The sequence below is a fragment of the Mustela nigripes genome, chromosome 6 (genome assembly GCF_022355385.1).
Source record: "Mustela nigripes isolate SB6536 chromosome 6, MUSNIG.SB6536, whole genome shotgun sequence".
NCBI lineage: Eukaryota > Metazoa > Chordata > Mammalia > Carnivora > Mustelidae > Mustela > Mustela nigripes.
Window position 1 is genome coordinate 35,922,626 of NC_081562.1, and position 12,853 is coordinate 35,935,478.

At 37.3% G+C, this 12,853-nt stretch overlaps 1 protein-coding gene across 2 annotated transcripts in view; it reads right to left on the reverse strand.

Moving 5' to 3' along the window:
- TMTC2 (transmembrane O-mannosyltransferase targeting cadherins 2) overlaps positions 1–12,853 on the reverse strand; it is a 435,623-nt gene that overhangs the window by 90,039 nt on the left and 332,731 nt on the right. For both annotated transcript variants that reach the window (XM_059402387.1, XM_059402386.1), the window contains one exon: positions 5,813–5,894. In XM_059402387.1, coding sequence (XP_059258370.1) covers positions 5,813–5,894 — 82 coding nt within the window. The remainder of the gene's footprint in view (positions 1–5,812; positions 5,895–12,853) is intronic.

A 12,853-nucleotide genomic window follows, 5' to 3' on the forward strand; every position in this document is an offset into this window, starting at 1 on the left:
ATGACATTTTAACAATTTCCTCCCGGACCTACTTTATTTTTTTTTTTTAAGCATTATTTTGTTTTTTATTTGAGAGAGACAGAAAGTGAGACAATGAGTGGGAGGGGCAGAGGGAGAGGAAGAAAGAATCTCAGGCTGACTCTGTGCTGAGTGTGGAGCCTGATGGAGGGCTTGATCTCACAGTCTTGGGATCAGGACCTGAGGCGAAACCAAGAGTCGGTGGTTTAACCGACTGTGTCACCCAGGCACCCCAGGGCCTACATTTTAAAATGAAGTTTAAGAGCATCCTGAAGACAAAGAGACTATAATATCTATAATTGAAAGTCCTGTGCTTAGAAGTTGAAAGAGCTGGACTTTTCAAGTTCTTTTCCCACTATGAACGTTGAAAATTTCTGACCTAGAGAATCACATGGAAATTCTGAACTTCCATTATTTCAGTCAAATGGAGTTGAGATCTATTCCTACCTCACAGGAATTACATAATGATTGAAAAAGATCGGGATAAATGTAGTAACACATTTTCAGGTTTCTAAAATTGAGAAGTAGAGCCAAATAATAATCTAGATAATCATAATTTTAAAAATTCTACACTTCTTTGTAGGTTCAAGAAAAAGGAGGACAAAATGACTGTTCCTTTACATTAGAAATGATTTCATGGTTGCCCAGATCAGTCCTCTTCTATTACCAATGCTTCAATTCCTTCTATCATCCTTATAAACCCACAGTTGAAAAATCTTCAATGGGCATTCATTTCATAAGCTGATGGCTCTCATAAATTCTAACGTTCCTCCCATGGAGCCGGAACTATCTTCTCAGAGTTTCCAGCTATGGTCCTAATTCTGCCCTTGAACTATCTTCCAGACATATGCTGTGTCTTCTGCATCAAGCACTCTCCCTGCTTTATTGCTCTTCAATGTATCCCCTCGTATCTACAATTCTTTCTGGTGATCTCCTATTTATTCAAATATAGTTTATGTGTAAGTTCATCAGGCATAGTTCTCCTGCTCCCCAACCCCCCAAATCAAGGCCCCTTTATATTCCTTCATAAAACAACTGTAATTATAATTAAATGATCATTTTTACAATGTGGGCCTCCCTTACCAGTTTGGCATCTCTATTGGAGCCTGTCTTGTTCCCTGTTGTCTCTCTACATCTGGCTTGATAAATACTGAGTTGGATGAAGAGGTTCAGGACTCATCACTATATAGCTGAACCCCTGGAATGAACAACTTCACCCAAGATTATAACTGTAATAAAGAAAATAAGGCTAAGGGCTTAACTCTTAAAAACATACAGTTAGAGGTTGATAGAAAAAGAAACCATCCAAGGTCTACACAAAAGTGTACTTCTCAAGAACATTTATCACAGTCTGCTTCCTTTTCCCTTTTTTGTTTTTGTCCTTAATAACTAATGAATTCCCATCCACCCAGATTTATTCACAGTAGTTGTCTTATAACAAATGCACATTAACTTAAGCTGTTTTAATCTACATAAAATTTACTACTATACACATAAAGAAAAAATTGTAATAGAATTATTCTGTTTGATAAAATGGTTTTCCTACTAATTCTTCAAAAAGAAAAATAAAAGAGAGTGACTTCTTGTCTTCACTTTTATTCTTTTGGCAGAAGCTTTCCACTGGAGCCACTGGGAAAACCAGGGAGAATCCCTTGAAGTACAGGCCCCATGACACTTCAAGGCACCAAATTCTCATCTTTGAAATTTATAAACCAAATTCCATAAAAATTTCATATGATTTGTTCCATATGGGCATGGGATGCACTGTAAACTGGATGACACATGAATGTAACATTATACTATTACTGATACCATGGTGTGAAACCTGTTTTCTACATATTCTTTAACATTTTTGATGCAAGATCACTGAGAAATTGAGTATATATTAACAACAACATGAAATCTTAGTATAGAAAAACATTTTGAAAGCTCACATCAACTCTTTCACATTTTACAGATAAGGAATCTTAATCCCAGAGATTACAGGTACCAGAAAGCCCTACATTTAACAAACTTATTGAACCAGTTTTATAAACCTATCCAGCTTTCTTTGTTGCATGCCATCCTGAAGAAAAAAAGACAATCTTGTACTCAACCCTTCCTCAAAAACATAAAACTGGTAGATTAAAAATACAAGTAACGGAGAGTAATTTTTAAAAAATACTTTAATTATTTATTTGTCAGAGAGAGAGCGAGAGAGCATAAGCACAGTATGAAGGACAGAGGGAGAAGCAGGGAGCCAGATGTGGGACTCGATCCCAAGACTGAGCTGAAGGCAGATGCTTAACTGACGACTGAGCCACGCAGGCATCCCAACTATGAGTACTTTTAAATACTGCCTTCTAATGATCATTGCAGTCAATATAAATTATATAATTAATTCTCTTTGTCTAGTCCCAAATGGATGGCATTTTCAAAGTCATGTGTATAATTAACAAGCAAATCAAAAGCACATCAACATACAGGAGAGAGAATTTCCAATAGAACAAAATTCTCCCATGCTGACATTTTCATGGGCATTTGCAAAAGTATTGGGAAAAAAAAAAGATAACAAAACAACGTGTATATCTTATTTAAATAAATAAAATTTTTAAGCTGAGGAAGTATTATTATTCATTCAATTGTGGGTATAAATATCCTAAAAATATCCATAACCAGTAAGTTGATCGAGAACTGATAGGAATCATACTATGTATCTCCTTGGACAAGAAATAATAAAAATGCTAATGGAACAACCTTTTGGTCTATTTTGGAAATCACATTCAAGTCTAAAATGGAGACCATCTCTAACTGAGCTCAACCAACATTTATTGCACATTACCTTGTATAGGACAATATGCTAGATATTGATGTGCAAAAATGGAAATCATGGTCTCTCCATTCTCAATTGTCTTAGATATTTTTTTTTCTTAGATATTTCTAAAGAAGGTAAGTGTATTCTTTCAACAAAATATTTACATTTCCACAACTGTTCCCAAGTCTAATCTATCTTCTCTTGACTAAAACACAGCAAGAGTTCCCCTAGACCTTTCCCTAATCCTGTCTTCTCCACACAGTCCCCTCCTTTGCCCTAGGAAGAAAATGCAAACTCCTTAGATTGATTGATAAAACCCCACAGGCTCTGCTCTGCTTTCTCTCCAGTCTCATCTCCTCCCACTTTCCAATTTGGTTCAATATGATCCAGTCATATTGGCTTTCCTTCTCTGCTGTGAACACCAGCTTGTTCTTGCCTTTGGCCTTTGAACTTTGTTTCTTCTATCTGAAATGCTCTTACCTGGCTCTTCAAATAGCCAGTTCACATGTAGAGATTTCAAACATCACCTTTTCACAGATGTTCTCCTTGACTCCTTGCTGCCAAGAAGCACCCTACTTCTCCCACATCACCTTCTTAAAATGACATCACACTATTTATTTCATACATAGCACTACTCACTTTCTGGAAATAGAATGGTACCTCACACCATCAGACACGTTGTATATACATTAAAGTGGATAAAAGTCCTTCCCTAAACTTTTTAAGCTGAATTATAATTATATGCATTTGACATTCTAAAACTGCATAGAAGGACCTACTAATTGAAAATACCTACTTATCTACCTGCATATCTGCTTGGGTATCTCCCCATGTTGTGAGAGAAATGGAACATACTTTAGAGAAGAAAAGTCAATGGCAGTTATCAAGAGACTCAAAGGTTAGTTACTTTTAACTAACTTGGGCAAGCCAATTTCATTTCTCTAGGCTTTGGTCTTTAGGCTTTATTTGTACAAGAGAGGAATTATATCAGAGCATTTTAAGGAATCTTCCGGTTCTAAAATTTAGTTATTTGAAGTAGATTTCTCCCAAATTAAATGTACATTTTTTAGAACATAAGCACAGTCAGACAGGAATATCAAGCACTCAGTTATGGGCTTCCTGTCCATTTGTAGGTTATTTTGTCTTAACTACCACTTCTTGATGCTTTATCCTGAGTCTTTTTCATTTCCTATTCCAGAATGGGAAAAAGTATTGAAACTATTTCATAAAATTATAGGACATTATGTACTCATTCCTCCCATTAAAAATACACATATTTTTAATAGTGTATATCGCTAGAAACTTTAAAATAATCCAGGAGTGCTGAGTCCGTTTTTACACATACAGTTACAGAATGCGCATTATCACTATTTTCAAGTAACCTTTACAATAAAGGATTTGTTACACTTTCTGTCAAAACTAAATCCAAAAATTTCTCACTAATACCAAAACTGGAAAAAAAAAAATCAGGAGGATGATGTCATAGAAAAAAAATAATAAAACAGAAGTGGGTCAAGACAGATAATTCATAATAATGAGGAGGCAAACTCTTAAAACGAACACAACAGTTTTTTTTCTCTTTGCAATTCCAATGAACCAGTAAGGAAATATAAAGGAATCAACTATGAAAAACCTAAAGCATATAATAAAATTATGGAAACAAGATTAGGAGATTATTAACTGGAACTAGTTTGAGGTAAAGGAAGCATAGAAGGCAAGATCGGGGAAAAAAATTCTACTTCAAAAGATGCAATAAGAAGCACTCAGGGAAAAATAATCATGGACCTACTTTAATGCACAGTAGGGGTGCCCAAAATAGTATGCATGAGAAAATCTAATTTAAAATAGTTCATATGAGAAATCCTGTAAAAATAAAATAAATTCTGCAGCAAACTTAAATTAGTTGACTGCCAACCCAACATGCAATAACACTGCATCGTGAAACAAAATCTGGACTAGTTATGCAACAGCCCATGTGAAATTACAGGCTGCGTTATGCTGGAAAGATAAAGCATCATGACCCGAGATTTATAAACATATCCAAAATGTAAATAAACAAATGGACTTGTGGTTGGTAAAGTGCATCTTCCATTTTACTTTTTCCATTTTCCACACTGACAGCCTCTCACTGAATTTTGTTTTACCAACTGTAAAATGTTAGAAAGAATAACTTTAAGAAGGGTATTAGCTTTATTCCTTTAAGATTTAACCACCGTCTATCTTTCAGTTCACTACTCGATAATAACACATCAAAGCCAAGAGCGGTCAAAAAATCATCCCCCCCACCCCGAGAATCAGGAAAATTAAATGCTTTTTGATTCCTTGAAAGTCATGCCAACTACAAATCTGGTAGAAATAAGTACTCTTACCCAACACCAAACCAGCTATATACTTCACCTCACTTACCACATGACTCACTACTAATGACAGAGTGGAGTGTGACAGACTTGTTATGTAAGTTCACTCTGGGCTGATTAAGGCCAATGCTAACCTGAATGAGAAAGACATCTTTTACACTATTTATGGTTTATCCTTGACCCCAGTCTCAGGTATCTAGAGGACTGGGTACATTTTTTATTTTCCAGCAAGCTAGAACTTGTCATCAAAATGTAAACCTCCAAAACTTCAAAATGATAGATCAGTGAATAATACATTATCATTTACAAGTATAAGAGAGCTAATATTCTGGGTCCATACCTGCAAAGAGCAGGATGCTTTTCTGATGATCACTTATTTACATTTCACACTGGACTTGAAAGAGACAATTGTGAAAATGCCTCTCCCCACTGAAGTCCTATGAAAATTACTAATGGAAAATGTAATGCATAGCCCTCGAGAACATGACTGCTTTGAATGAGAAGCTAAGACTACAGCATGGGGCGAAATCTGGAGCAACGAAGCCCATGCCGTCTCAAAATGCTCTTTGCTGGCAAATCCTAAATCTTATACCAACATGAACAGTAAATGTGGGGGACGTGGAAAAAACTATCAACCACTCACCATAATGCATGTAACAGTTTCCTTTCGTGGGATCCAGCTCAATAGCCTTCAAGAAGAATTTTTCAGCCTCACTCTTACGACCCTTAAAAAACAGAGAAAATGGATGATTCAGCAGTAGATCGTGAAGGACCATTTACCTCCTGGGCCCAAATGAAGTAAGTAGACTCATGCCTACTTAGCAATCATCACACACACAAAAAAGTGTTTTGTTTTGTTTTGTTTTTTAAATTTTTAATCTAAACAAGGATGATCAAGGAGAGTATGCTGAGAGAAACGAATGAAGTCAGAACCCTGGGAAACACCAAAATTAGAAGAAAAGACAGTGAGAGTGAGTTCATCAAAGAGATCAGAGAAGAGGCCAGGAAGGCAAGAGAAAAAAGTAAAAAAAAAAAAAAAAGGATTTCACAAAAACCAAAAGGATGAGATAGTTTGAAGGAATGGTGGGAAACATCATTTTCATTTTCTATTTTATTATCTCCCTTCTGTTGGTTTCCTCTTCACTTCTTCTTCCTGGTAAAGAATTTGGAGCATTTTGGCTTTTGAGATGATTTTGTCCTAATGGCTCGCTTTACATATGAAGAAGTAGGTCACAGTTTGTTGAATCTCACACAACTACTGCTTATCTTTCATGACTAAAATACTCCTAAACCAGGATTTAATCTAAAGCTAGTGCTTCTTCCTAGCTATGGTTTTAATTTTAAGTAAGAAAGAAAGTAAGAAAAGAAAATAAGAAGAAAATAAGCAACAAGCAGGGGGAAAGACTTGTAGGCAATAGACTGACTTTTCATAAAATAATATGATTCCTGGTAGATCCTAAAACTGTATGCTCTTTACCGTGTTATAGCTTCTGAACTGAAATGGCCTACAGAGTAACACAAAGGGGTGGCTCGAGATAGAAGAGCCCCAAGGAGAACTTTCCCGGCGCAAGCCTGTCTTGCTCTGTAAGGCTGGAATGAAGAGTTCTGCTGTCTGCGTGGCAGCAAGGCACTGGGTGGTGGACATCTCCAGAAGTCATGGTCTAGAGTGAAGAAAGCTCATCTGATCTCCTTGCTCCTTCTAACTTATACACCATCTACCACAGCAACTTCAGGCAATGTTTTTCTTTCTTCAGGTACTTTTTTAAACCACTGCTACAGAGATAAATCTTATAAAAGTATAGGTGTGTAATTGACCTACATTCCACCATTCAACTTTGACTCACTTCTCTGTCCACCCCTCCCTTTTTGTTCATTCACTCATTTAAAAAAATCACTGTCCCTACATCCTCTATTCACCATTACTCTCCACAGTAGGGCCCAGCCTACATATAGTTTCTACCGTCTACAGCAGACGGCAGACAACTGACATCTTCATTTCTTCTGCTATTTTACTAATTCTACTCCAGTCAAGTAACTTCTCTTTAACTCACAAGTCTTGCAAAATACCCAAGAATTAAAATTTTAATTCCCTGCCATATTTCTCATAACATTGTAACATCAAAGGAAAGTACAGGCAAAGGCTCCCTACACATGTCATACTTTCATGAAGTTAGTAAGACTTAACAAGAATCTTACAAAGTTAGGATTCCATAAAATAATTAAATAACTGTACTGAATCAGGCCGAGTAATGTGTAAGTTTGGATCATAGGTTCTAGGCTGGTAGAACAGCTTCCCCATTGGTGTAGCCATGTGACCCTCAGAAAATTATATCATCTCGTAGCTGTAGTGTTCTCTATTACATAATTGAAGATAGGTAGAGCACAGAGAATTTCTGGGGCAGTGAAACTATTCTGTAGAATATAGAAATAATGGACACATGTCATTATATATTTGTCAAAACTCATAGACAACACTAATGCAGGTTGATAATGATAGGAAAACTGTGTAGGGTCATAGGAAGGTAAGGGAGTATTTGGAATTTGCGGAATTGGAAATTGCAGCTCAATTTCTTAAAACAACATTTTATTTATTTATTTGCGGGGGTGGGGGGGATGAAAATGGGGGGGTTAAGGCAGAGGGAGAGGGAGAGAGATAATTCCAAGCAGACTCTACACCGACTACAGAGCATGATCCTATGACCCCAAGATCACAACCTGAGCTGAAATCAAGAGACTGATGCCCAACTGACTGAGCCACCCAGGTGCTCCTCAATTCTTTTTTATAAACCTTAAACTGCTCTAAAAATAAAGTGTATTAACTCTAAAAAGAAGATATCAATAACTCTAAAAAGAAGATATCAAATCTACTTCATAAAATCAGTAGATCACCTGAGACAAACTGAAAAAGTAGTTATTACGGTAAGTTTGTAATACATGTTAACTATTACATATACACACATACAGTATAGAACACAGAATTCTAAATGTCAAAGAGTATTTTTTGTTATCTACACAGTCTCAGTAAGATGTGCTCAGCCTTTAAATCACCATTAGAAAATGATGTACAAAGAACTCACAGAAGATAATTAAAGATACAAAATGAAAACTATTCTTGTAAAGTCTGTACAAATGTTATGTGCAAAGATACAGAGGGTTGTGAAGCTTCTTCCACTTAAGTTTTTAAGTTTTTCAGGATAGAGAAGAAACTGGCTCATTTATCAATGTCACAGTAAACGGGGTTATAAAATGCTTGTGTGTAGTCCACTGGCAAAACAATAGTATGTAGCGCTAAAAACATGCACCAGATCTCAAAGGACAGTGGACTCTGGTTGCTCAGTGGACCAAATTATTAAAGGCAATGAGTCCCAACGTCTCTTAGATGTAAAATAAACACATCAAAGGCCAGAACAATCTTTCTTGCGGTAGAGGGGAGTACAAAACCATCATGCAAAAACCTATCTTTCTGCTTGGATCACTATTTATTTAGTCAAGTGCCAAATAATGAGGAAGAAAATCAAATCCTCACAAGAATATAAGAAATCAAGTCAACCACATGCATAAACCCACCACACACATATATTACTGTGTCTTAGGAAGAAAGATGGCACCTGGGAGGTTTACACTATGCTTAATCCAATTTATTCTTTCAACTGTAACTGTTTTAGGAAGATGGTAGTTAAGGAAGTAGAGAAGAAAAAGTAATTTCTCAGCAGGTTTTTCTTGGTGCTTTTAGGTTTTGTCAGCATTTTCTACAAGCAAGGACCATGGAGTACTTACCGGTTGTACAAACTCCTTGCATCTAGCACATTACTCATTTCGTATACTGGCTGATGTCTGAGCATGTGGGGTGGTTCAGAAAACCAAGTAAAAGGCACTGTGGTCAGCTGTGACAAATAAGGGAAATGTGAGTTGGGAGGCTCAGTTACTACCACCATCTCTGTGACTTGTTTATGTGCCTGTTCCTTTGTTTCTGTTGGTTAAAAATTATTTACTGAAGGCCTACTCTTTGCCCTGTACAGCTCTAAGTAACGGGGATGGAACTGTGAACAGCACAGCATGCTTGGCCTCGAGTCCTTCGTTGCAAGAAGCACATAACGAACACATAACCCAATAAGCAGGGGAATTAGTTACAGAGCACTGTGGGCAAACAATTTCTCCAATTCTCACTGAAAGAACTGGCCCAGAGACAACAAGCCTGTGTTTGAGTCTTGTCGAATCTACTTATTTAACAGTGAGAGTGACTTGGAGTATCTTTAGGAACACATCTGAGTCTCTTTTTCCTCATTTGGGAACGTAAACATAATTAATACCAATTTGGAGGATTGCTTAAAAAAAAAAATCACAAGTTGTAGGGAAATAACTAGCTTCGGATTTATCATACAAAACTCGGACATTCTTTGATTTTTTTTCCTTCTGTCTTTTCAAAAGAATCCTTCCTTCCAACTTCAATGCCACTATGTGGTTTTTACTTACCAAAATTTAAAAATCCTTTTCCAAATTTCATGTCATATAGAAAGTAAAATTTTTTTTAAAAGATTTTATTTATTTATTTGTCAGAGAGAGAGAGCACAAGCAGGGGGAGCAGCAGACAGAGGAAGAAGCAGGCTCCCTCCTGAGCAGGGAGCCCAATGTGGGACTGGATCCCAGGACTCTGGGATCATGACCTGACCTGAAGGCAGACGCATAATGGACTGAGCCACCCAGGTGTTCCTAGAAATTAAGTTTCACAATTTTTCTATAAAATGCTTCTCATTCCTGACACTTTCCCCTGCCTTAAGTCAAATCTCTTCTCATTTTGCCTCTAGAAGGACACAGATTTCAGACGTCCTGACCTAATAAACTTCATTTCGTCATATTAATTAATTTCTTAAGTGAAACTGTTTTTAGCTTCTGCTCTTGCTCAGAAATATTTTAATAGCTCCTAGTTTCCATACATTCTGTTTAATAATCAATTTAATTTTCAAAATCTTCCACAATCTAGCTCAAATCTTCCTGGAAAAATTCCCCTACCTTATCAGGCCAATTTCCTCATCTGCCTTATCCATAGCTCCTATGTCTTCCCTTAGTTATTTCTTCCAGTCTGTAATGTTGCTCATTTTTTCACTTGTTGTTATGCATTTTTTACCTCAAGCCTTAACTAAACACTCAGTTTTCTATAAGGCTTTCTGTGATGGCTGCAACTGCTAATAATTTCCTTTTTCTCTTAATTGTGATGATGTGATTACTTTTAAGAGTCCATACTAACATGCTAATTATATGACTTGAACTCTAAGATACTAGACCAAGTCCCTTTATATATAAAGTGCTTGGAGAGCAGATATTTAATTTGTACAAAATTGTAATTCTAGGTAAGTATTTAGAGTTTGTACATGACTATTCACTGTACCCACACACAAGTCAGTTAAAACAGCAAAAACCCAGTATCCCAGAAAAAGGAGCAGTTGACAATGCAGGTGATTCAGAAGTCAAGGACATAAAACAGCTAGAGAAATTCTTGGCATAGTCCTAGACTAGACACTGTGCAGAGCATAGCGTCAGTCCTGAAAATTAAACAATTGGACCGTGAGCAGCACAGTGCGATCTGGGAGCAGTGGCTGTGGGATCAGAAGAGTGAGCAGGATGAGAAGAGAGAACCGACATTTCCCTGGACAAGGACAGGATCCATACCCAGGGATTAGAGCTTTGCGAGTATCAATATCCCTACATTATATTTACATTATATATTACTTGTAACACTATACTGAGTATTATAAACATAGACACAAGATAGCATTATTTAAATTTATGGAAAAATCATTAGGTCTTGTCAGGTCATCCCTCTCTTGACTGGCAGCAAGCAAACCTACACATGGTAGGTAAATAGTGAGTAAGGCTTATAGAGCCTGTTCCACGGTGTGGGAGTCACTTTCAGCTTATTTTGTTTCCTAATTAAACTGGATGCTACCATCACTGTTCAGAAACTGATGCCCACCCACATGGGTGTACAAGGCAAGGAGCACCTCTTCTGATGCCTGAGTAACACTGCTCCCCACTACAAAATATACAAATATATATTTTTTCCATTTATTTATTTATATATATTATGGAGGGGGGCAGAGGGAGAGGGGGAGAGAGAATCTTAAGCAGGCTCCATGCCCAGTGCAGAGCCCAACATGGGGCTCAATTCCACAACCCTGAGATCATGACCTGAGCCCAAACCAAGAATGGATACTTAGTCTCCTGAGCTACCCAGTGCCCCTATACATAACTATTTTTTATATAAAAATATATACACTCCCACAAATATTCTTTTTTAAAAAATTTATTTATTTTCAGCATAACAGTATTCATTGTTTTTGCACCACACCCAGGGCTCCATGCAATACGTGCCCTCTCTAATACCACCACCTGGTTCCCCCAACCTCCCACCCCCCACCGCTTCAGACCCCTCAGATTGTTTTACAGAGTCCATAGTCTCCCATGGTTCACCTCCCCTTCCACTTTCCCCCAACTCCCTTCTCCTCTCTAACTCCCCTTGTCCTCCATGCTATTTGTTATGCTCCACAAATAAGTGAAACCATATGATAATTGACTCTCTCTGCTTGACTTATTTCAATCAGCATAATTTCTTCCAGTCCCATCCATGTTGCTACAAAAGTTGGGTATCCATCCTTTCTGATGGAGGCGTAATACTCCACTGTATATATGGACCACATATTCCTTATCCATCCGTCTGTTGAAAGGCATCTTGGTTCTTTCCACAGTTTGGCGACTGTGGCCATTGTTGCTATCAACATTGGGGTACAGATGGCCCTTCTTTTCACTACATCTGTATTTTGGGGATAAATACCCAGTAGTGCAATTGCAGGGTCATAGGGAAGGTCTATTTTTAATTTCTTGAGGAATCTCCTCACTGTTCTCCAAAGTGACTGCACCAACTTGCATTCCCACTAACAGTGGAAGAGGGTTCCCCTTTCTCCACATCCCCTCCAAAACATGTTGTTTCCTGTCTTGCTAATTTTGGCCATTCTAGCTGGTGTAAGGTGATATCTCAATGTGGTTTTAATTTGAATCTCCCTGATGGCTAGTGATGATGAACATGTTTTCATGTGTCTGATAGCCATTTGTATGTCTTCATTGGAGAAGTGTCTGTTCATATCTTCTGCCCATTTTTTGATATGATTATCTGTTTTGTGTGTGTTGAGTTTGAGGAGTTCTTTATAGATCCTGGGTATCAACCTTGCAACAGCAATCAGACAACAAAGAGAAATGAAAGGTATTCAAATTGGCAATGAAGAAGTCAAACTGTCTCTCTTCAAAGATGACATGATTCTTTATATGGAAAACCCGAAACTACTAGAACTCATACAGTAATTCAGTAACATTGCAGGATACAAAGTCAATGTACAGAAATCAGTGGCTTTGTTATACACTAACAATGAAAATACAGAAAGGGAAATTAGAGAATCGATTCCATTTACTATTGCACCAAGAACCATAAGATATCTGGGAATAAACCTAACCAAAGAGGTAAAGGAACTGTACTCGAGGAACTACAGAACATTCCTGAAATAAATTGAAGAAGACACAAAAAGATGGAAGACCATTCCATGCTCTTGGATCGGAAGAATAAACATTGTTAAAATGTCTATACTGCCTAGAGCAATCTATACTTTTAATGCCATTCCGGTCAAAATTCCACCGG